General features: G+C 43.4%; 1 protein-coding gene across 5 annotated transcripts; it reads right to left on the bottom strand.

Moving 5' to 3' along the window:
* Nucleotides 1-2,482: 2,482 nt before the first annotated feature.
* Nucleotides 2,483-16,184, bottom strand: C2H5orf24 (chromosome 2 C5orf24 homolog). 5 transcript variants are annotated; one of them, XR_013530884.1, is made up of 4 exons: nucleotides 15,925-16,184; nucleotides 6,834-7,263; nucleotides 3,600-4,817; nucleotides 2,483-2,697 (listed from the first exon to the last, which is right to left on the bottom strand). XR_013530884.1 is itself a non-coding variant. In XM_078359565.1 (3 exons), the coding sequence occupies exons 2-3, from the start codon at nucleotides 7,258-7,260 to the stop codon at nucleotides 4,777-4,779; spliced, it is 468 nt and encodes a 155-aa protein (XP_078215691.1). In that variant the 5' UTR covers nucleotides 7,261-7,263; nucleotides 15,262-16,184; the 3' UTR covers nucleotides 2,483-4,776. The 5 variants fall into 5 exon arrangements, 4 of the variants coding, with proteins under 4 accessions (XP_078215691.1, XP_002744214.1, XP_078215684.1 ...); XM_078359565.1 differs by having other exon boundaries at nucleotides 2,483-4,817; nucleotides 15,262-16,184; XM_002744168.7 differs by having other exon boundaries at nucleotides 2,483-4,817.
* Between the last annotated feature and the right edge of the window lie 9,206 nt (nucleotides 16,185-25,390).

The following is a 25,390-nucleotide window of genomic DNA, read 5'->3' as shown; positions in this document are numbered from 1 at the left end:
ACAGGGTATAATCAGGCAGGTGAAATGGAAGACTTAAGATATTCAGAAACACTGTGTTAATCTAATAGATTAAAATTTCTTATAACATGAAAAACAGCATTGGTAGCAACCAAGGGTCACATACATAAATTAGAAAATTTCAAATCTACTTTAAAATATTTTCCTTGCTTTTCCAACTTGGGCCTGGCAGAATAGCTCCTGCAAACAAAGGTGGTGAGAAGGGCTGTTCTGCAATCAAGGTGGTGACCTGAGAATACACCACCCACATTCACAAGCACATCCAGAGTGGGCTTCAAGCAACATGCCCCTCAGGCACTCGAGATATGAAGGAGATGGAAATTCCAGATGTGTGCATTGATGCCAGGCTCAACAAAGCTGTCTGGGCCAAAGGAATAATGTCCCATGCCATATCCGTGTGTGGTTGTCCCAAAAACATAATGAGGACGAAGATTCACCAAAAAAGCTCTGTGCTTATGTACCTGTTACCATTTTCAAAAATCTACAGTCAATATCGATGAAAACTGCTGATCATCAAATAAAGTTACACAAATGTCCAAAAAAATTCTTCCTTAATGAGAAAGAACTAAAAGTGATTTAAGGCAAATTAACAAAATTACCAAGAAGTAAAGTAAAAATAAAAATAGCAACTTAGAGGGTGGCTGCCACTTTACAATATAGCCCAGGAAAGAGACAAATGATGGACAATAAATCACAAACCAGCTTCTTAAGTGATCACAGCCAGCACCAGGCAAATCAAAGACAAAATGGGCAGACTCCATATTTAAAAACATGCCAAGCCCATATGGAAATAAATACCTAAAAGAATGAACTAAAAATCTTCAGATTTTTTTTTTTAGATGGTGTCTCACTCTGTCACCCAGGCTGGAGTGCAGTGGTGCGATCTTGGCTCACTGCAACCTCTGCCTCCTGGTTCAGCCAGTTCTTCTGCCTCAGCCTCACGAGTAGCTGAGACTACAGGCATGTACCACCACACTCAGCTAATTCTTTTTTTTTTTTTGAGACGGAGTTTCGCTGTTATTACCCAGACTGGAGTGCAATGGCATGATCTTGGCTCACCACAACCTCTGTCTCCTGGGTTCAAGCAATTCTCCTGCCTCAGCCTCCTGAGTAGCTGGGACTACAGGCGCGCACCACCATGCCCAGCTAATTTTTGTATTTTTAGTAGAGATGGGGTTTCACCTTGTTGACCAGGATGGTCTCAATCTCTTGACCTCGTGATCCACCCGCCTCGGCCTCCCAAAGTGCTGGGATTATAGGCGTGAGCCACCACACCCGGCTAATTTTTTCTTTTTTTAAGAGAGAGAATTTCACCACAACTTTGGCCTGGATGGTCTCAATCTCCTGACCTTGTGATCCGCCCGCCTCAGCCTCCCAAAATGCTGGGATTACAGGCATGAGCCACCGCAGCTAGCCATTTTTCTGGTATTTTTAGTAGAGAAAGGGTTTCACTATCTTGGCCAGGCTGGTCTTGAACTCCTGACCTCATGATCCACTCAAGTTGGCCTCCCAAAGTGAAATACAGGCGTAAGACATCGTGCCTGGTGAAAAAAATTTTAAGAGAGTCAAAAGAAAGATAAATGACAGAGAAAATTTTAAATGACTGACTTTTTTCTGTCACCATTTTAAGAAGCTACTTTAAAGCCCCTAAGTTCTTACAACAGAATGGCTGGCAAGATAAAATGAAACGTATCAGTTTTCCATGGCCACATTTATCTATCTCAGAGCCGGTACAAAAACACTACTACTAAGCCAGGTATGGTGACTCATGCTTGTAATCCCAGCATTTGGAGGCCAAGGCAGACAGATAGCTTGAGTCCAGGAGTTCAGGACCAGCCTGGGCAATGTGGCAAAACCCATCTCTCCAAAAAATACAAAACATTAGCCAGGCATGCTGGCGTGCACCTGTAGTCCCAGCTACCAGGGAGGGTGAGATGGGAAGACTGCCTGAGCCCAGAAGGTGGATGCTGCAGTGAGCTATGATCACACTGCTGCACTCCAGCCTGGGCAACAGAGTAAGACCCTGTCTCAAAAAAAAAAAATTATAGATGATAAAGGGAAACTACTGGCTGGGCACGGTGGCTCATGCCTGTAATCCCAGTACTTTGGGAAGCCAAGGCAGGCAAATCATGAGGTCAGGAGTTTGAGACCAGCCTGGCCAACACAGGGGACCCCATCTCTACAAAAATGGAAAAATTAGCTGGGCATGGTGGAATGTACTAGTGCCAACTACTCAGGAGGCTGAGGTAGGAAGGCAGGAGGACTGCTTGAGCCCAGAAAGTTAAGGCTGCTGTGAGCTAAGATCAAGCCACTGAACTCCAGTTTGGATGACAGAGTGAGACTCTAAAGACAAAAAAGCTAAATTCTAAGAAAAATACAAGATCTACAGTCATGAAAAAGGTCTACCACTTACCACTTAAGGACTTGAAAAGTACCATAATAAAAAACAAAGTAGTAAACATAGTTGGCTTTAAAGTAATGACTTTATTAATAAATATACATCCATATGATGATGTAGATACAAATCATGAACACTACTCCATTCCCATACACGTAATTGCACACGAGTAGCTCAAGTTCATGGACATAAAAACATACACAGTATCTATTCAGACTTTTTACAGCAGAGGACAGCGTGCTTATTATCAGTTAATTGTTAATTATTTTCTCCAAAATTACCTGTGGAAAAAAGAAATTGTGAAAACTTAAAGAATCAAAGTGATCTGATTACTTTAAATCACACACTTGATTTACTATAGCATTAAATTTTCCAAAACTTAAATACATTATATGTGAGAACATAGATTTATATACTTGGAGGAGGAGGGAAAAAAAAAAGGAAAGATTCAGATACATCCTAGAGTTTAACAGCATACAGTTAAGCTATAATAAAAACAAAAATAGAATAGCATCAAAATTCTTTATGTCCAAGGAAAAAATTGTTTTGAAAAACCATTGTGAATTCTTTATATTACTATAAAGGGATCACAAAATTTTACTGCATATACAGACAATGACTGACAGAGTAGCAGTTATCAATATCCCCTGAATTGTTCTTTTAAAGCTTCTTAGAATATAAAGGAGAAATTTACTTTTTTTTTCTTTAGCTCACACACAGTGTCTATTTTTACACTGAATGGGTCACCTTTAACCTAATAAACTGACCCAAATATATATTTTTTTCTCCTTATCTCAAAGAAACTCTATTCTTAGTTCATGAAAACAGACATGTAAATTCACACAAACATCAGTTTGGAATCAATATTACTCTGACAGATGTTTCTTTTAAAAAGTAAATAAAAAATATAAAGATTTTTAGTCTAATTGAAACACTGATTTGTTTAAATGTCCCTAAATATTAAAAATTAAACCAGATACTCATTTTCTTCCAATACATTGTGCCAATAAATTTAATACCCAGTGCAAAACTCTAAAGATAGTATCAAAATCATCCTAAATATGTTATGCAAGGTTATAGCTGTCAAAAAATGAAGATTTCATGTTATTAGCTCCTTCTTTGCTAATATGATAAATAAGGCATGTTAAAACACTTTTTAAAGAAAAAAGTAATGCGAACTTACTTGAATTGCAGATCATTTTCTGACCAACTGTTTAAATATAGAATAATGAAACCTATTTTGTGAAGAACAGAATTACACAGTATAAAATTAGCAATTTACCTTTCAAGAAACAAACGTACAGTGGGGGAGAAAAGGCCAGTTTTCCCCTACTGATTATATTAAAGTATAGGCAACTGTTTAACATGCTATTTCAGTGTTTATCATAACAAGAGACAGTGTTACAAAAGACGTACAATGTAATCTTTAGGTTATATAGAAGTAAAAATATTTAAATTTTAAAACTTCATTCATGTTATTACTTAGATGTCTTTCTCTTCAGCATGGCACCAGTCAACTGTTCACAGGGAGAAAAATAAGTGGAATCAGGAGATGCTTACCAGTGCATAGATCTAATACTCCAGGTAACCACTCCAATGAACAGTAAGTTCAGCTTTCTAAATAATGTTATCCATTTACAATTGTAGCCATCTGCCCCTTTTTTTTCCTGGGACATAGCTCCTGATAATAAACACTGTCATGAACATGCCTCCTTTAGTTGATCTCACCATTTCATAAACATGTATAAAAAATCATTATACGATAATACACTTGTTTTATCTTCTGACACACAGCACAGCACCAGTAAGTAGATGTGCCAGAGGGCAGAGGAAGAGGAATGAATGTAGGAAAGGCAGGGGAGAAAGGGTAGGCTATGTATAACAAAATAAGGAAGGAAAATTAACTGAAAGGGCAATGTCAAATGGACTTACTATAAAACACAATCAAATCTTTGACAACAGTAATGTTACAACTGTCTTTAGGAACTGGCTTGAAAGAGATTTCTAAGCAGCCAACTGTTAAACATCATCTTGAGAAACAGCTAAAAGACATATACATATGGAGAGTAGGTAACAAACATATGAATAAAGAGGCAAGCATTTGTGTGTGTCAGAAGTTATACTCTTCTGAGTAAATTATTTAAAATCTTGTTTTTTAAGCTTCTGCAAGAAGAAGCTCTTGTAGCAATTTAGCTGCCAGAATGTTGTAACTGATTATGTAGCCATCCAACATCGTTCTCTACGGTTTGTGCAAAGCTAGTATTCTTGAGGTCACTGTCTTAGATGCCAGTGCACATAGTCCCCACATATAATGCAACACCTCTTACTGTAAAGAGCAGCATAAAGTCCAGCTCATTGTGTCAGGCATCACTGGAACACCTGAAGGCTTGCTGCTTTTTTCCTGATAAAAAAGGTATGAAACATGACATCCATTTGAAATCAGAATTTCCATTAACTGAGAGCAAGCCCAAAAAACACAACATGTGCCCTTTTAAAATTTTAATTATTTTAAAGGTTTTTGGGTCCTGCAATTCTACATTTTAATATCAAAGGCATTTAAAATCCCAAATACAAACATTGTAACTTTAAAGTTCAGTGAAATTTTTTCAAGTCTGAAGTTTATAATATTTTATTTAGAACTCAGAATAAATAAAATGTATAACAAGAAATATTACTTTCAGAAAGGAAAGAAGAAAGATTTCTCTCTGTCCCTACTATACATAACTAATTAATACTTTTTTTTCCTTTCTATCTTGCTTTTAAAGCAAACATTATTGGGGAAAAAAAATCTTTTGGATGAAATGGTCTCACTGGAGCCACAATAAGATTTTTAATTAAACTAACCAACATACTTTTTACATGTTTCATGCATAGATGAATTCCTATATATTTTTTAATATTTGGGTTCTGATGGTCAGGAAATGCATTCTGTTTATACCAGTTTTACAGGCCACCATTCAATTTGTGTCCTTTGGTAGACATAAACCTGAAAACACAGTTAAGTGCTAATGCAATGGGACAATTTCTGAGAAAAACTAAAAAATTCCAAATAAATGGGCAACATTAATAAAAAAAAAATTTTTTTTTTTTGAGACAAAGTCTTGCTCTGTCACCTAGGCTGGAGTGCAGTGGCATGATCTCAGCTCACTGCAACCTCCGCCTCCTGGAATTAAGCAATTCTCCTGCCTCAGCTTCCCAAGAAGCTTGGATTACAGGTGCCCACCACCATGCCCAGCAAATTTTTGCATTTTTAGTAAGATGGGGTTTCACCATATTGGGCAGGCTGGTCTTGAACTCCCGACCTCAGTGATCTGCCCACCTTGGCCTCCCAAAGTGCTGGGATTATAGGGGTGAGGCCACCACGCCCAGCCAATAAATGCTTTTAAACATAATACTTTACAACTTTCTAGATGAAAGGCAAAATATAGCAACTATAGTGACATGCAAACCTAGAGAATGTTTCTTTTTCTATTATATGAAATATGCTATCCTCAGAATGTACTGTATTTCACCAAAAATGTAATGTGCAGTTTTTATAAAATAGTTTAAATTTTCTGTAAATATGAATTGTTTGTAATGTTTGGTATATATGCTCATAGGCAATTAAAAAGTACACAACCTATCACTGCTCAAAGGCAAACACTAAAAAATTATTTTAGGAATAATGGTTAAATCAATTAATGCCATGTAGATCAATAAATTACAAGCTGCTTAAACCTAGAACATTAAAAATAAATTTCTGAACATTTGAAGTGGATGTAAATGCCAAAGCATACAAATATCTGTGTCCCGTTTTATGAAAATAAATGTTACAAAAACTCACACAGCCATTACCTCAAGTAATCCTGATTCATTAGTTTGCTCTTTTACTCCATCAGTTAAAACTACGTTAGATAGTGTCTTTATTATATTGTAGGCTTACTTCACAAACTAAAGGTATAATGGTTTCAGTTGTTTATCACATAAAGCATCTATTTAGAATGGCCTCAAAGTAGTAATGAAAGATGAGACATGATCATAACTCTAAAGGAAAAGGAAAAATTATTTAGTTAGGTGTTACACTTGAACCTATGTACAAATACAATGCCACTGCTCATGCCCTGAGTGCATCTGTCAGCATATGGCAGTTTCTGAGCTAAAGCAGGACCAAAAAACCAAATAGGAAAACAAATTTGGAAAGCCCACACCGTAAAACTATGTGTATCAAAATAAAACCAACAAGCTTTGGGATTATTCACAATCTTCCTTCTAAACCTGGCCCTCTTTTCCTGCCTCACTCATTCATTGGGTGGTTTGACTTCACTGCTAGTTTCCTCTACCCCATGAACTGCTCTGCTATGCATTATAGGGTAAGGAAAAGCAGCAGTGCCACAGCCATAACCAAGATCGGCAAGACGGGATAGAGCTTTAATGCTACCTGGAGGTCTCCCTGGGCTAACTTTGTATCCCGCAGCTTTAGTTGTCCCCAAAGGTCTGCCTGGACTTGTCTTAAATCCAGCCGCTTTGGTGGTTCCCAGGGGTCTGCCTGTGCTGGTCCGGTATCCTGCTGATTTGGTGGTTCCTGAAGGCCGGCCACGCTTACCAGATCGGTTGAGATTCTTCTTTTTCTTTAGTTCATCTTTTATTTCTATGCTTCTACCACTTGTAGTCTGCAAGTGTGACTCATTTAATGGGTCTTGCCTCTGACAAACCATTGGTTTGTGGTTGACTGTGTGGCTGTATTTGCTTTGCTGGGAGGAATATATGTCAAACTGATCAGCAGCTCTCATAGCATCTTCATTGAGGCAGGAAGGCTTGCCAGGCCCACAGAAAGCTGGATTACTGCTGGCAACAGGATGCATCATTTTCTACCAAAAATAAAAGACAAATATGTATAAATACACATATACAAATATATATCTGTATACAGCATTCAGTGGGAAAACAGTCTGTCTTCCAACAACTATGCAGACTACCTAAAATTAGGCTGACAGGCAGGACTCCAGACCACTTATAAACAAACACACATCAGCAGACTCAAGGATACTTGATCTTCTCAATTTAATCATGGGATAAACATCATACAAGATAACTCAATTATAATACTGATTTCATAGCCATAATGTTCTCTGATTAGGAACCGGAAAAGCGTGTAAGTCAAAAACAAATGTTCTACTCTGTGGGCTTTTCTCTTCAAGATTACTAAACCTCAAAAGAATAGCAAAGCCAAGAACTCTTATGAACCTAATTCTTTTTTTCAGTTTGCCTGATATTCTTTAGAACGCCTCCAGTTGGCCTTCTATTGTATTTCTCACACGTATACTTCTGACCTGACCACAGTTTCCACAAGATGGACACTCCATCGTTATTGCAATTTATAATTTATGCAGAACTCTGAGTATATGTTACACTTCACAAAAGACAGAATGTGCCAAGCAATGAACACAATCTCTACTGCTTTTTGGCCTTTTGGCTAAGATCAAGTATAAAGAACACAATCTCTTGGCCCAAGGTACTGACTCCCTTCAAACATCCTCCATCCCAACAGAAGACAGTACCCATACAAAAGGTAAACAAGGGTTTCCAGCAGCTAAAACCAGTGAATTACACAAATGCTTAAGACTTACACCACAAAAATATAGGTAGCAACCATAATAAAATACCTCCTTTTTTTTTCCTTTGAGATGGGAGTCTTGGCTCTATCGCCCAGCATTTGTATTATGAGTGAACATTACACAAATGCTTAAGACTTACACTACAAAAATATAGGCAGCAACCATAATAAATACCTTTTTTTTTTGCGATGGAATCTTGCTCTTTCGCCCAGCATTTGTATAATGACTGAATATTATACAAATGCTTAAAACTTATACGACAAAAATATAGGTAGCAACCATAATAAAATATCTCTCTTTTTTTTTGAGACAGGTCTTGTTCTGTCATGATCTAGGCTCACTGAAACCTCCACCTCCTGGGTTCAAATGGTTCTCCTGCCTCAGCCTCCTGAGTAGCTGAAATTACAGGTACGCACCACCGCACCCAGATAATTTTTGTATTTTTAGTAGAGATGGGATTTCACCATGTTGGTCAGGCTGGTCTCGATCACCTGACCTTATGATCCATCCGCCTCAGCCTTCCAAAGTGCTGGGATTATAGGCGTGAGCCACCACACCTAGCCAATACCTCCTATTTTTATGGTATATTTATCAAGACAAAAAGTTGAATGTATGGCCGGGCACAGTGGCTCACACTTGTAATCCCAGCACTTCAGGAGGCCGAGGCGGGTGGATCACGAGGTCAAGAGATCGAGACCATCCTTGCCAACATGGTGAAACCCCATCTCTACTTTAAAAAATGCAAAAATAGCTGGGCATGGGGCCAGGCACGGTGGCTCACGCTTGTAATCCCAGCACTTTGGGAGGCTGAGGCGGGTGGATCACGAGGTCAAGAGATCGAGACCATCCTGGTCAACATGGTGAAACCCCGTCTCTACTAAAAATGCAAAAAAAAAATTAGCTGGGCACAGTGGTGTGTGCCTGTAATCCCAGCTACTCAGGAGGCTGAGGCAGGAGAATTGCCTGAACCCAGGAGGCAGAGGTTGCGGTGAGCCGAGATTGCGCCATTGCACTCCAGCCTGGGTAACAAGAGGGAAACTCCGTCTCAAAAAAAAAAAAAAAAAAAATAGCTGGGCATAGTGGCAGGCGCCTATAGTTCCAACTGCTTGGGAGGCTGAGGCAAGAGAATCACTTGAACCCGGGAGGTAGAGAATACAGTGAACTGAGATCATGCCACTGCATTCCGGCCTAGCAACAGAGTGAGACTCCATCTCAAAAAAAAAAAAGTTGAATGTACAACATTGCTTTCTCCCTTGATTATAAATGTAATGTGGATCATCTTCCCTTACACAAGCCCTGTGACTTCTTAAACAGTCCAGCCATGCATGGTGGCATCAGCTATTAGGGAGGCTGAGATGAGAGGACCTCTTGAGCCCAGGAGTTTGAATCCAGCCTGGGCAACATAGCAAGAATCCTGCTCTTAAAATAGGAAAAAAAAAAAAATGCCAAAGTCTCTGTTTTGTCTGTAAGAACATCCCTGTGATTTTTTTTTTTTTTTTTTAAATAAAGGACTTACTAAAACCACCACCACAACAAACCAGCTCTAAATAGCCATATCACTTAGAGGAAATGAGAGTTTTAATAGCAACTATGGTATTATGCTGTGACTGAATAAGAGAAATAAAGACATGGGTTCCAATTCGTATTCAGAAAAAATCACAAATGTATATTAAGGGCTAGCCCCAAGTTCTTAAGAGATATTTACGTGCACCCTTCATAAATGTAAAAATGCACCAAAACCTCAGTTAAGAAAACAGTTACTCCCAGAGGCTGCAAACAGGTAATAACGTTAGCCAAAACCACTGTAAATGTACTTTAGTTTATAAAGGCAAAAGGAAAGGAGAATGAAGTCACAGAATCAAATTCTGTTAAATTATGAAATATTTGCTGAAAATCAACAGATACAGAGCTTATCGGCAAGCTGGCTTAAAGTCTCAACTTGATGGAAAAATATCTACAGTGAGAAGCTACTTGTTTGTGGCAGAAGCTTTTTAGACTTGAGAACGTAAATCAAGACTGGGATAAACACAAACATTAAGTGGAATAATTTTTTCACTCATTCCCTACAGAAAGAAGAACTAGATTATCACTTCACTAGCTCAAATTCTAATTTCGGATGAGAAAAAAGGAGACTCTCAAAGCTCAAGATGAGTTCCAAATATAGTACTGACCGAAAGTTAGCAATCTTTTAGCACTTAGTAAGTGCCAGGTAACAAGCTTGGTTCTTTGCACATTATCTAATCCTCAGTACAAAAGCCTATAGGGAACATACAATATTATATTATAGCTCTATTTTACAGACATTAAGCATTCTGCCAGGGTCGGGTTAAACCAAATATGATTTCTGATAACTCAACTTCAGAACCAACAATTTACAGTGCAGCACATCATGGCTTTTCAATCACAGCACTGTCATTTGGATCAGATAATTTTGTTGTGGTTTGTCCATGGCATTGTACCATGTTTAGTAGCATCTCTGGCCTCTACCCACTAGATGTCAGTAGCGATACCTCTCTCCCTCCCCCAAAATACGTGACAACCAAAAATTTCTACAGACATTGCCAAATATTGGGGGGGGGAGGGTGTGTGATGAAAATCCACCTTTTACCATGAGAATCACTCTACTATACGAAAATGAAAACACAAGACCCAACTTAAAATACTCTTGCTTAAGTTTTTATTCACCGTTTTAGCTTCTTCCTCACCAAATATCCACAAAAATCTTTCTGACTGCAAAGTCAAATACATGTGATTTCCAAATGGAAGAAAAGCAAATTCTAGAATTTAGCAGAGACAAACAAAACAGGCACAGTGGCTCTTGCCTACAATCCCAGCACTTTGACAGGCCGAGCTGGGCAGATCACCTGATGTCAGGTGTTCGAGACCAGCCTGGCCAAATGGTAGCCTTTCTCTACTAAAAATACAAAAATTGACAAAAATTTTGTTTTAAAAAAAAAACGTTTTGGCCGGGCACAGTGGTTTACACCTGTAATCCCAGCATGTCTCAGGCCAAGGTGGGCGGATCATGAGGTCAGGAGTTCAAGACCAGCCTGGCCAATATGGTGAAACCCCACATCTACTAAAAATACAAACATCTGCTGGGCATGGTGGCTCCAGCCTGTAGTCCCAGCTACTTGGGAGGCTGACGCAGAAGAATGGCTTGTACCCGGGAGGCAGTGGTTGAACTCCAGCCTGGGCAACAGACCAAGACTCTGTCTCAAATTAAAAAAAAAAAAAAAATGTTCTGAGTTACCAGGAGGGTAAAAATTAAAAAAAAAAAAAAATATATATATATATATATATATATATATACACACACACACACACACTCACACACATATATACATACGGGGGGGGACATTCATAATCTGTCAGCACTCAGGATGTACAGTCTTAGCTTACATTATGTTAGGCTTTTAGAGGCAAAATGCCACTGTCTCTGACTCAGGTATCAGTCCACACTGAAAATACGTAACATTGGCTGGGCACAGTGGCTCACGCTTGTAATTCCAGCACTTTGGGAGGCCAAGGCAGGCAGATCACAAGGTAAGGAGTTCAAGATAAACCTGACCAACATGGTGAAACACTGTCTCTACTAAAAATACAAAATTTAGCCAGGTGTGGTGGCGTGTGCCTGTAATCCCAGCTGTTCAGGAGGCTGAGGCAGGAGAATCGCTTTTACCTGGGAGGTGGAGGTTGCAGTGAGCAAAGATCGTACCACTGTACTCCAGACTGGATGACAGCAAGACTGTCTCAGAAAAAAAAAAAACTTAAAAAAAATTAGATGTGCGGCCGGACACAGTGGCTCACGCCTGTAATCCCAGCACTTTGGGAGGCCAAGGCCGGAGGATCACCTGTCAGGAATTCAAGACCAGCCTGACCAACATGAAGAAACTCCGTCTCTACTAAAAATTCAGAAAATTAGCCAGGCGTGGTTGGCACATGCCTGTAATCCCAGCTACTTGGGAGGCAGAGGCAGGATAATCACTTGAACCTGGGAGACAGGTTGCGGTGAGCTGAGATCATACCATTGCACTCCAGCATGGGCAAAAGAGCCACTGCACTCCAGCATGGGCAACAAAAGCAAAACTCCGTCTGACATAGCTCACATTTATTGAGGGCCAACTCCATGCAAAACACACTATTCTAAGAACAAATGGACAAGAGTAAAGCTACTTATTCCAATGGAAAGATAATGAGACACTGATTTGGGTGGGTGTGGTAGCTCACGCCTGTAATCCCAGAACTTTGGGAGGCTAAGGCGGGTGGGTCCTTGTGTGACATGGTAAAAAGCCCCATAAAACTGCATACCTCAACCATACCTCCGCTTTCTGTTCAAACTGCTCTCTATAACCCAAATGTGAATAAGTAATTAAGGACTGTGATCGCCACCCTACCCAGACAATGTGTAAACGAATGCTAATCTTGGCTTTTGTGAACCACTTAAGTAACAATCAGATTGTCAAATAGTCCCCTGGCCCTCGGAATGTCCGGAATCCCCTCACCCTCATCTACCCCCAGAAGGTGATTTGCAGAATCCACTAGCCCTCGGAATGTCTGAAGCCCCTCACCCCCATCCCTGCCCCTCACCCTCATCTCCACCCAGAAGGTGATTTGCAGAATCCACTAGCCCATGGAACGTCTGAAGCCCCTCACCCTCACTCCCAAGGTAATTTTTACGGGTATAAAGGTCTTGTCACCCTCTTTAGGGGGCCACGGGTTGGAGAGACATGAGTCCTCCGTGGCCGCCGGCAATAAAGACCCTACAATTTGGCATACTTTTGTCTTGGTGTTGACTTTCTATCCTTGGGCCAGTACAACACTTCAGGTCAGGAGTTCGAGACCAACCTGGCCAATATGAAGAAACCCCTTCTCTACTAAAAATACAAAGCTGAGTATGGAGGCATGCACTTGTAATCCCAGCTACTCGGAAAGCTGAGGCAGAATTGCTTGAACCCGGGAGGCAGAGGTTGCAGTGAGTGGAGATCATACCACTGCACTCCAGCCTGGGCAACAGAACCAGACTCTGTCTCAAAAAAAGACACTGACTTAACAGTTCTAAAGTGTAGGGCTTCTACAGGTTCCGTATATTCCTTCCCTGTTACTGCCAAGAAATCAGTACAGTATTCTGCTTACTCACTAATTCATAAATAAGCCAAACAAGAAATTAACTATGACAATTACTCATATAAATATTAACTAAAAATAGAAAGAGATGAGTGTTAAAGAAAATGATGAAAAAGAAAAAAAAAAACAGAACTAAAACCAATCCTTTCCTACTTTCAGACTTCAATTTTATTAAGTTGGGAATCAGTACCATTAGAGCCTGTGTGCATAACCATCACTATATATTTACATGCAGAATATTTATGTTTATATAAAAGGTATTTGCAGGCCGGGCACGGTGGCTCATGTCTGTAATCCCAGCACTTTGGGAGGCTGAGGTGGGTGGATGACCTAAATTTGAGAGTTTGAGACCAGCCTGACATGGAGAAACCCCATCTCTACTAAAAATACAAAATTAGCCAGGTGTGGTAGAACATGCCTATTATCCCAGCTACTCGGGAGGCTGAGGCAGGAGAATCGCTTGAACCTGGGAGGTGAAGGTTTCGGTGAGCCGAGATCACGCCACTGCTCAGCCTGGGCAACAAGAGTGTAACTCTGCCCCTCGCCCCCCAACATCCAACAAAAAAAGTATTTGCGTAACATGAGCTTAACCCTGTACTCTATAATGCCTTCCTCCTCCACACTTCAGGGCAAACTATTCTTTTTTTTTTCTTTTGAAATGGAGTTTCACTCTTGTTGCCCAGGCTGGCGTACAATGGCATGATCTTGGCTCACTGAAACCTCCACCTCCTGAGTTCAACCAAGTCTCCTGCCTCAGCTTCCTGAGTAGCTGGGATTACAGGCACGTGTCACCATACCCAGCTAATTTTTGTATTTTTAGTAGAGACGGGGTTTCTCCATACTGGTCAGGCTGGTCTCAAACTCCAGACCTCACTCAGGTGATCCACCTGCCTGGGCCTCCCAATGTGCTGGGATTACAGGCGCAAGTTACTATGCCTGGCCAAAAGATTCTTTCATTTAAAGGTGGCAAGCCACATTTCTTTTTCCTTTTCTTTTTTTTTTTTGAGACGGAGTTTCGCTGTTGTTACCCAGACTGGAGTGCAATGGCACGATCTCGGCTCATCGCAACCTCCGCCTTCTAGGTTCAAGCAATTCTCCTGTCTCAGCCTCCTGAGTAGCTGGGACTAAAGGCGCGCAGCACCACGCCCAGCTAATTTTTGTATTTTTAGTAGAGACGGGGTTTCACCTTGTTGACCAGGATGGTCTCGATCTATTGACCTCATAATCCACCCGCCTCGGCCTCCCAAAGTACTGGGATTATAGGCGTGAGCCACCGTACCCGGCCTACCCCACCACATTTCTCAAGAGGCAAAATGTATTGTGGCTGCACAGTCAAAAAAAAAAAAACAGATGTGGGCGGATCACTTGACATCGGGATTTCAAGACCAGCTTGGCCTGGAAAGGACAGCGAAACCCTATCTCTACTAAAAATCAAAAAAATTAGTCGGGCATGGTAGCAGGTGCCTGTAATTCCAGCTACCCAGGAGGCTGGGGTGGGAGAATAGCTTGAACCTGAAAGGTGGAGACTGCAGTGAGCCGAGCTCATGCCACTTCATTCCAGCCTGGAAAACAGAGTAAGACTCCGTCTCAAAAAAAAAAAAAGGAGTCAGAATGAATACTACATTTCTAGACACTGTGGACTGAATGGAAGCCAAGAGTTATAGAACAGGCTGTGTAGACTAACAAAGGTTAAAGATTATCTTTTTAAACAGTTCACTGAATACATAGGAGTCAACTAAGAGCTTCTATATATTTGGACTGTGACTAAATTTGAATTTTTAAGTATAAGCTAAAACGCTATCCCTGAAGTTGTTTTATTGTGCTTAACTCCTGAAGCTTAACCCCTAAAATGAGCCACTCTTTATAAACAATTCCTTTCTCTTCTATTGAATGTGGCAGTCATTACTGCCAACATAAAGAACAGTAACTATTTTTAGCAACTTCACAAAGCATCCCTGAAGCTTTCTAAACATGGAGAAAGCTTCCTTTCAAGAAACCCAAGTTCTGTTCTCCTCCAAAGATCAAACATCACATAATTCTCAGATATTTATTTCAGGTCATTTGACTAGCAATTATGTATAATCATATACGTTTCATAATTCTAAATGAGGATTTGCAACTCACCTCAATCACTCAGAAAGTCCATACCGCAGAGGCCAACAGCCACGCACCCTGCCCCACCACGGAAAGTTTTGATAATAGGACCGCACATAAATAACGGCCTCCTTTGTCTTCTTCCTACTCCTTAATTGTGCCCCACGGCGCACAAATAAGGAGTCTCCCTATTTTGACACTAGGCGTTTAGAATGTATTACCTGTTGTGTGCCGAAAGCGACTATTAGCGTACTGGCAATAACAAGTTTGCAGAAGATGCACGCCACCCTACAAAAAGGGTTGTGTACCCTCTAAAAAGCAAAATTCATAAGCCGCTGTCCGTCCCCTGGAGTTCTGCAAGCCGAGAAGTCCACGGGCACTCCATCGCGAAGCCAATCTCGAGCCGGCAGGCTTTTATTTAAAGGCGGAGGGCGGACTGCGGATTCTGACCCCTCAAAGAAAAGAAAGGGGGCCTCCTCCCCCCGCCGCAAGAGGAATGTAATGGCACCACACCGGGGAAGAGCAGCCTACGTACGAGGCACCTCCTCTCGCTACGCTACCCCTCCCGGCTACGCTAGGGCCCCTTAGCAGGCGCGGGTCGGAGGCCTCTTCTCCCCCGCCAGCCAGCCGCCGTTCTCGCCGCCGCCCGACTCCGCTCACGGCCGAGTGACCAGCCCGCGCGCGCCCACCTACCTCAGCCGCCTGTAGCCCGGCCCCTCGGCGCGTCCAGGGGCTTCCCAGCGGCTGGGAACCTCACGGGGGCGCCGCTCCCTCCCCAGCCTGCCGCCTCTGCACGGTGCGGGGAACGGGCCTAAGCGGAGGGACAAGTAGCGACGGCGGCGGAGAGGCAGGCGCTGGCTCCCAGCTCCCGCCGCGGCCGTCGCGCACAGTCCTGCCCCGGACGCAGCAGGAAAAGGCCGCTACCACCCTGTAGTGTGAGAGGCGGCGTGCGCGAGCTCGCGAGGGCCGCGCACGCACACGCACACACGCATCGCGAGATCCGTTCTCCCGCCGCGGACCGGCACGCATGTTTAGGGAGAGAGCCAGGCAGGCAGGCAGGCTGCGCTTGCGCGTCGTGGCCTTAGGCCTGAACTTCTTGGGGTCCGGTGTGGACCGTCAGCAGTGGCTGGGGTTGAGGGGCCCACCAAAGGAAAATTAATAACTTCCTTACTTGTATTGAGTTTCACCCCAATTCTGAGATGCTGCAACTCCTATTGACCCTATTTCTTAGATACAGTATTAATAGTTAATGCAAGTCAGGGGAGTTAGGACTATCATGCCTAGGATCATGTGATAATGAAAATATTTTATGGGACATCCTGATGATGCACGTGGATTACAGATGTGAGCCAACACTCTCGGCAGGATTGTCATATTCATTATTCCATCATCACAGGAAAAGATGGAACAACAAACTACCGCTATTATGTTTTTCTTGTGAGATATCTGATGTATCAGTCACTTCACACAAACCCACTTAGAAGGCATTCATTTCCTCACTCCTATCTCCTGTGAATTTCCAGATGTCAGAATGGAGAGGATCCAAAATTAGGGTAGCTACTGAAAGGAAGATACTTTATTAAGCCGTGGGAAGAGGCTAGAGGAGGGTGCTTGTCCTTTTCCCCCATGTAATAAAGGCTATTAGGATGGACAATTCACAGTACTGAGTTCTACCATAAGCACAGCCCTGGGCTAGGTACTGCTCTGCCAGTAGGAAAGAGAGGAGGAGCAACAACTTTTCTGGACAAACACACAAGCCAGGAGGAAAATAAAACACAACACACAAAACAGGCAAGACCATTCATTCATCCCACTGAGGGACTGGAAACAGATCAGCCCTGTAAACAGTTGATCAAACCTACCTGATGAGCACCAATAAAAACTCTGGACACAAAGCTCCAGTGGAATTCCCTGGTTTTGAAAGTAGGATATTTTTGGCAGACAGAGTTTCATAACTTGATTCTAAACATCATTCCAACTAGGTGCAAGGACTCACACCTGTAATCTTAGGACTTTGGGAGGCCAAAGTAGGGAGGCCAGGAGTTTGAGACCAGCTTGGACAATATGGAAAGATTCTGTCCCTACAAAAAATCAGTTAGTTGGGTGTGGTGATGAGTATTTGTAGTGCCAGCTCTTAGGGAGGCTGAAATAGGAGGAAGGACTGCTTAAGCCCAGAAGATTGACGTTTCAGTAAGCTGTGATTGTGCCACTGCACTCCAGCATGGGCAACAGAATGAGATCCTGTCTCAAAATCAAATGAAATGCAGCAGTGGCTTATACCTGTAATCCCAGCACTTTGGGAGGCCAAGGCCAGTGGATCACAAGGTCAGGATTTCAAGAACGGCCTGACCAACATGGTGAAACCCTGTCTCTACTAAAAATTAGCCAGGCGTGGTGGTGTGCGTCTGTAATCCCAGCTACTCAGGAGGTTGAAGCAGGAGAATTGCTTAAACCTGGGAGGTGGAGGTTGCAGTGAGCCAAGATTATGCCACTGCACTCCAGCCTGGTGACAGAGCAAGACTCCCTCTCAATAATAATAATAATAATAATAATGGACTAGTGTGATAAAAAAATATATATATATATAATAAAATGCTAAAAAACAGGACTGATTATGCTAGTATTATTTACATGTAAAAAGAAAATAGCAATACAGAAAAGTTAAAATATGTACACAGATTTTAAGGCATATTAAGTAGCCTATCAAAAAACAAGTTTTTTTCTAAGCAAGGTTTTTTTGTTTTTGTAGTGGAATTTGAGAGTGTATCACAGCACTTCCATACCATATAATGACTATTCCAAATCTGTAACTCTAAACTTTTGTCTGAAATGACATGTGTACATAAAAACCCCTAAGAAAAAGAAACTTTTGGCTGGGCATAGTGACTCACCCCTGTAATCCCAGCATTTTGGGAGGCCGAGGTGGGTGGATCACGAGGTCAAGAGATCAAGACCACCCTAGCCAACATGGTTAAACCCCATCTCTACTAAAATTACAAAAATCAACTGGGTGTGGTGGCACGTGCCTGCAGTCCTAGCTACTCGGGAGGCTGAGGCAGAATTGCTTGAACCTGGAAGGCGGAGGTTGCAGTGAGCTGAAATTGCACCACTGCACTCCAGCCTGGTGACAGACAGAGACTGTGGCTAGAAAACAGAAAAAAGAAAAAGAAAAGGAAAAAGAAACTTTCATTCTAGCAAGGTCAAGTAATTTGGAGGCCCAATGGAGGGGTAGCCAGAATAACAGAGGAAGTCAGACAATCTGAATTTAAATGCCTTTCTGCCACTTGTCCCCCATGGTACTTTGGGCAAGTCATTGCTCCTTCAAAAGTTCCCATATGTATGAAATTAAGATAATGTCTTCCTTGTAGGGCTGTGAAACTAAATAAGCTAATAGGACTATTTTAACATTCATCAGTGGCCAGGCAGAGTGACACATGTCTATAATTCCAGCACTTTGGGAGACCAAGGCGGGTGGATCACCTGAAGTCAGGAGTTCAAGACCAGCCTGGCCAAGATGGTGAAACTCCATCTCTACTAAAAATACAAAAACATTAGCCAGGCGTGGTGGTGCATGTCTGTAATCCCAGCTATTTGAGAGGCTGAGGTAGGAGAATCACTTGAACCTGGGAGGTGGAGGTTGTAGTCAGCTGAGATCACGCAACTGCACTCCAGTCTGGGTGACAGAATGAGACTCTGTCTCAAAAATAAAATAAAACAAAATATTCGTCAATGGCCAGGCAAAGTGGCTAATGCCTATAATCCCAGCACTTTGGGAGGCGAAGACGGGTGGATTGCTTGAGCCCAGCAGCTTGAGTCCAGCCTGGGCAACATGGTGAGATCCAGTCTCTACAAAAAATTGTAGCTAGGCGTGGTGGCAGGTGCCTGTACACTCAGATACTTGGTAGGCTGAGGCGGGAGGATTGCTTGAGCCCAGCAGCTTGAGACCAGCCTGGTACATTGTGAGATCCAGTCTCTACAAAAAAAGGTAGCTAGGCATAGTGGCAGGTGCCTCAACACTCAGCTACTTGGTAGGCTGAGGCAGGAGGATCACATGAGCTAGGAGGCAGGTATTGCAATGAGCCAACATCACGCCTCTGCACTCCAGCCTAGACAACCAAGTAAGACCCTGACTCAAAAAATAAAAATAAAAAATAAAATATTCAACACTACTTAGATGTTCATTATACTATTCTATTTTCAAATATTTACCATTTTCCATAAAAGACTTTAAGCTCGGGGCCGGGTGCAGTGGCTCACGCCTGTAATCCCAGCACTTTGGGAGGCCAAGGCGGGTGGATCACGAGGTCAAGAGATCGAGACCATCCTGGTCAACATGGTGAAACCCCCGTCTCTACTAAAAATACAAAAAATTAGCTGGGCACGGTGGCGCATGCCTGTAATCCCAGCTACTCAGGAGGCTGAGGCAGGAGAATTGCCTGAACCCAGGAGGCGGAGGTTGCAGTGAGCCGAGATCGCGCCATTGCACTCCAGCCTAGGTAACAAGAGCGAAACTCCGTCTCAAAAAAAAAAAAAAAAAAAGACTTTAAGCTCATACAAGTTATATTGTTCTTGAAAATAACCAAATATAAATATTCCCACAAAATCTTGAATAAGAATTCATGGGAATAGGGCCAGGCATAGTGGCTCACACCTGTAATCCCAGCTCTTCGGGAGGCTGAGGCAAGCAGATTACTTGAGGCCAGGAGTTCCAGACCAGCCTGGCCAACGTGGCAAAACCTTGTCTCTACTAAAAACAGAAAAATCAGCCAGGTGTGATGGTGCACACTTGTAATCCCAGCTACTCAGGAGGCTGAGGTACAAGAATCACTTGAACCCCAGAGGCGGAAGTTGCAGTGAGCCGAGATTGGTCACTGCACTGCAGTCTAGGCAACAGTGAGACTCTATCTCACATTTAAAAAAAAATTTATGGGGATAAATATTCTTCAGTATTCATCATTAGAGTTGAAGGGAATAACTAACTGCAAAGGATTTGAGTTTTGAGTTTGGATTTGAAAGTGCCAGACATGAATTGGTGGAGTAGAAGCTGTGGTGGCTACAGGAAAGACAACAGCAAGTACACTGACAATGGTGGAACCACCTTTACCCACTGAATGCTCCAGGAGGGGTTGGAAGTGGGCTTTAAATACCACTTTAGTCTGGAGATATTTCACAGAAGCAGTCTGAGCCAGGAACTATCAGCAAGAAATTTCTACCTAGCTCTCTTTAGAGGGAGATACAGCCAAACTAAAAACTCAAATCCTTTGCAAGTCTTCCTCAGTTATTCCCTTCCACTCTAATGATGAATACTGATGAATATTTATCCCCATACATTCTTTATTGAGACAGTCTCACTGTTGCCCAAGATGAAACTGCACAGTCATATCAGCTGATGACCTTACTAAAACAGCCTCAGCCATTTGGCGAACCACTAGCTAGTAGGTATTTGATCAAGAAAGAGGAGCCATTTTAGGTTTACTCACCCTCTGAAACATCTACTCATTTATGCTATATGTTGACTTTAATTTTTTTTTTTTTTGAGATGGTCTCGCTCTGTTGCCCAGGCTGGAGTGCAGTGGTGCAATCTTGGCTCATTGCAACCTCTGCCTCCCGGTTTCAAGCAGTTCTTCTGCCTCAGCCTCCTGAGTAGCTGGGACTACAGGTGCACGTTGCCACACCCAGCTAATTTTTGTATTTTTAGCAGAGACAGGGTTTCACCGTGTTGCCCAGGCTGGACTTGAACGCCTAAGCTCAGGCAATCCACCCGCCTTGGCCTCCCAAAGTGCTGGGATTATAGACATGAGCCACTGTGCCTGGCCAACTTTATTTATATTTTGAGACAGAGTCTTGCTCTGTCACCCAGGCTGGGTCACTGGATTGTCCCTAAATCTTGGCTCACTGCAACTTCCACCTCCTGGGTTCAAGCAATTCTCCTGCCTCAGCCTCCCGAGTAGCTGGGACTACAGGTGTGTGCTACCGCGATTGGCTAATTTTTGTATTTTTAGTAGATACAGGGTTTCACCATGTTGGCCAGGCTGGCCTTGAACTCCTGACCTCAGGTGATCTGCCTACCCTGGCCTCCTAAAGTGCTGGGATTACAGGCGTGAGCCACCATGCCTGGCTGACTTCAGATTCAATGGAGCTGACAAATGTTATAACCATGCAAAATAGCTCTTCAACAAAATCTAAACTATCTTCACAAAGTTATTATGAGAGAAATAGTTGGCCAACTCTTTTTTTTTTTTTTTAAATAGGAAATTTGCTACCCTTTAGGCAGCTCCTCTTATCATGGGCGAGGTCTAACTTCTAAAGTTTGACCTCATATTAAAGCAGTCAGCCTCCTACTAATGTCTATCCACTGTCCTAGTTTTTTAGACTCAAGTTGCATATATTACAAACATTATAACTTATCTCCACTATGTAAATCCTCCGTAATTCTCCAGCCATCCCCTCCCCCAAAACTCAGGCACACCCAATCTCACCAAATTCAAGATTCTCCAAGATTCTTCTCTGCCACTAGGAGTGTGATGTTAGAGTTGCCATCCCGGATCCTGGATCCTGGATCCTGGATCCTGGGGTTAGAAAGATGTGAAGTAGTTGTTGGCAAAGGCTGAGTCCTGTCCTCATGCTCTCCTCCCTAGACAGCATGAGCTTCACCACTCGCTCCATCTTCTCTACTAACTGCCAGTCCCTGGGTTCTATCCAGGTGCTCAGCTATGGTACTGGGCTGACCAGCAGTGCTGCCAGCATCTATGCAGGTGTCCGGGGTTCTGGTTCCTGGATCTCCGTGTCCCGCTCCACCAGCTTCCAGGGCGGCATGGGGTCCGGGACCTAGCCAGGGGTCTGGCAGGAATGGGAGGCATTCAGAACAAGGAGACCATGCAAAGCCTGCACGACCACCTGGCCTCCTACCTGGACAGAGTGAGAAGCCTGGAGAATGAGAACTGAAAGCCAGAAAGCAAAATCTGTTAGCACCTGGAGAAGAAGGGACCCCAGGTCAGAGACTGGAGCCTTTACTTCAAGACCATTGAGGACCTGAGGGCTCACAGCAAAATCCGTTAGCACCTGGAGAAGAAGGGACCACAGGTCAGAGACTGGAGCCTTTACTTCAAGACCATTGAGGACCTGAGGGCTCACATCTTCACAAATACTGTGGACAATGCCCATCTTGCTGCTGATGACATTAGAAGCAGGTATAAGACAGAGCTGGCCATGTGCCAGCCTGTGGAGAGCAATATCCATAGGCTCTGCAAGGTCACTGATGACACCAATGTCACTTGGCTGTAGCTGGAGACAGAGATCAAGGCTCTCAAGGAGGAGCTGCTCTTCATGAAGAACCACAAAGAGGAAGTAAAAGGCCTACAAGCCCAGATTGCCAGCTCTGGAGGGACTGACTGTGGAGGTGGATGCCCCCAGATCTCAGGACCTCACCAAGATCATGGCAGACATCTGGGCCCAATATGATGAGATGGCTTGGAAGAACCAAGAGGAGCTGGACAAGTACTAGGTCTCAGCAGATTGAGGAGAGCACCATGGTGGTCTCCACAGTCTGCCAAGGTTGGAGCTGCTGAGATGACCCTCACGGAGCTGAGATGTACAGTCCAGTCCTTGGAGATCAACTGGAATTCCATGAAAAATCTGAAGGCCAGCTTGGAGGACAGCCTGAGGGAGGTAGAGGCCCACAATGCCCTGCAGATGGAGCAGCGTAACAGGATCCTGCTGTACCTGGAGTCACAGCTAGGACAGCCCTGGGCAGAGGGACAGCGACAGGCCCAGGAGTACAAGAGCCTACTGAACATCAAGGTCAAGCTGGAGGCGGAGATCACCACCTACCACTGCCTGCTGGAAGATGGCAAAGACTTCAATCTTGGTGATGCCCCGGACAGCAGCAACTCCATGCAAACCATCCAAAAGACCACCACTGACTGGACAGTAGATGGTAAAGTGGTGTCTGAAACCAACACCACCAAAGTTCTGAGACATTAAGCCAGCAGAAGCAGGATACCCTTTGGGGAGCAGAGGCCAATAAAAAGTTCAGAGGTCAAAAAAGTAAAAAAAGGGGCAGTAGAGCTTCCCCTCTTAAAACACATGAGGATAATTTCGCACAGATGAGAAATAAACTTTTTTTTTTTTTGAGGCAGAGTCTCACTCTGTCACCCAGGGTGGAGTGCAGTGGCGTGATGTCGGCTCACTGCAACTTCCACCTCCCGAGTTCAAGCGATTCTCGTGTTTCAGCCACTTAAGTAGCTGGGACTACAGGCATGAGCCACCATGCCTGGCTTTTCGTATTTTTAGTTAGAGACAGGGTTTCGTCATGCTGACCAGGCTGGTCTTGAACTCCTGACCTCAGGTGATCTGCCTGCCTCAGCCTCCCAAAGTGCTGGGATTACAGGCATGAGCCACCACACCCGGCCCAAAGAAATAAACTTGAAAAAAGAATCACCGAGATTTTTGTTACTATAGCATGATCTACCTGTAGTAACTAGAAACTACAAATGTTATTTTTACCTCTGATGAAAATCTAAGAGAGAACTGAAGAAATAACATGATCCAAAAAAAATTGAGGAAATGGGCCCTTCTGCAATATAGAGGGACAGGTGTAAATAATTTACCCTTGCCCAAACAACAGTCTGGCCTTTACTATTGGCTTCTTGCAGGTAATCTCTAAACCCTTGGAATGTCATGCTTCAGTGTTTTTGTTTGCCTGGGGCCCTGGGTCATGTCAGATAGTCTAACAATGTGATTTAGTGTGAAAGAGCTGAGTCACATGGTATCAGCTCCACCTCCTGAGGGACCAGAAACTGAAATCAGCCATATGAGTAATTAATCATGTCTACATGATGGGCACCAATAAGAACTCTGGATACCAAGGCTCAGATAAGCTTCTCAGACAGGCACAATGGCTTACACCCGTAATCCCAGCACTTTGGGAGGATGAAGCAGGAGGACTGCTTGAGCCCAGGAGTGGGAGGTCAGCCTAGACAACATAGGGAGACCCTGCCTCTACCAAAAATAGAAGCAAAAACAAAAAAGGCCAAGCATGGTGGCACATGCCTGTGGTCCCAGCTACTTAGGATGCAGACATGAGAGGATCGTTTGAGCCCAGGAGGTTGAGGCTGCAGTGAGTTGTAATCACATCACTGTACTCCAGCCTGAATGACAGAGAGAGACTCTGTCCTCCAAAAAATAAACCAGGTACAGTTCATTCGTGAAATTCCAGCATTTTGGGAAGATAAGGTGGGAAGACCACTTGAGCTCAAGAGTTTGGGGCTACAATGAGCCATGATCGTGATACTGCACAACAGAGCAAGACCTGGACTCAAAAAATATATGAATGAATAAATAAATAGGATGCTGCCAAGGCCACATCACTTACCTGTTCTGTTTTGAGATGGAGTCTTGCTTTGTTGTCAGGCTAGAGTGCAGTTGCACAATTGACTCACTCCAACCTCCACCTCCCAGGTTCAAGTGATTTTCCCGCCTCAACCTCCCAAGTAGCTGGAGACTACAGACGCACGCCACCACACCTGGCTAATGTTTTATATTTTAGTAGAGACAAGGTTTCACCATGTCGGCCAGGACGGTCTCCATCTCCCGACCTCATGATCTGCCCGCTTCAGCCTCCCAAAATGTCGGGATTACATGCGTGAGCCACCATGCCCGGCCACTTACCTGTTTTTTTTTTTTTTTTTGAGATGCAGTTTCGCTCTTGTTACCCAGGCTGGAGTGCAATGGCTCAATCTCGGCTCACTGCAACCTCCGCCTCCTGGGTTCAGGGTTCAGGCAATTCTCCTTCCTCAGCCTCCTGAGTAGCTGGGATTACAGGCACGCACCACCATCCCCAGCTAATTTTTTGTATTTTTAGTAGAGACGGGGGCTTCACCATGTTGACCACGATGGTCTCGATCTCTTGACCTCGTGATCCACCCGCCTCGGTCTCCCAAAGTGCTGGGATTACAGGGTTGAGCCACCGCGCCCGGCCTCACTTACCTGTTCTTAAGGTTAAGTTACTCTAGGCCAGGTGTGGTGGCTCATGATTGTAATTCTAGCACTTTGGGAGGCTGAGGCAAGCAGATCATTCAGGGTCAGGAGTTCGAGACCAGCCTTGTTCCCCACACCTCACTAATTTTTCTATTTTTTAGTAGAGACAAGGTTTCACCAT

Source organism: Callithrix jacchus, chromosome 2 (assembly GCF_049354715.1).
Source record: "Callithrix jacchus isolate 240 chromosome 2, calJac240_pri, whole genome shotgun sequence".
Lineage (NCBI taxonomy): Eukaryota > Metazoa > Chordata > Mammalia > Primates > Cebidae > Callithrix > Callithrix jacchus.
This window is presented reverse-complemented; position numbering and strand designations above follow the sequence as displayed.

What these genes read in the sequence shown, in the direction of transcription:
- C2H5orf24 (XM_078359558.1), bottom strand. Translation starts at nt 7,260, where the DNA reads ATGATGCATCCTGTTGCCAGCAGTAATCCAGCTTTCTGTGGGCCTGGC.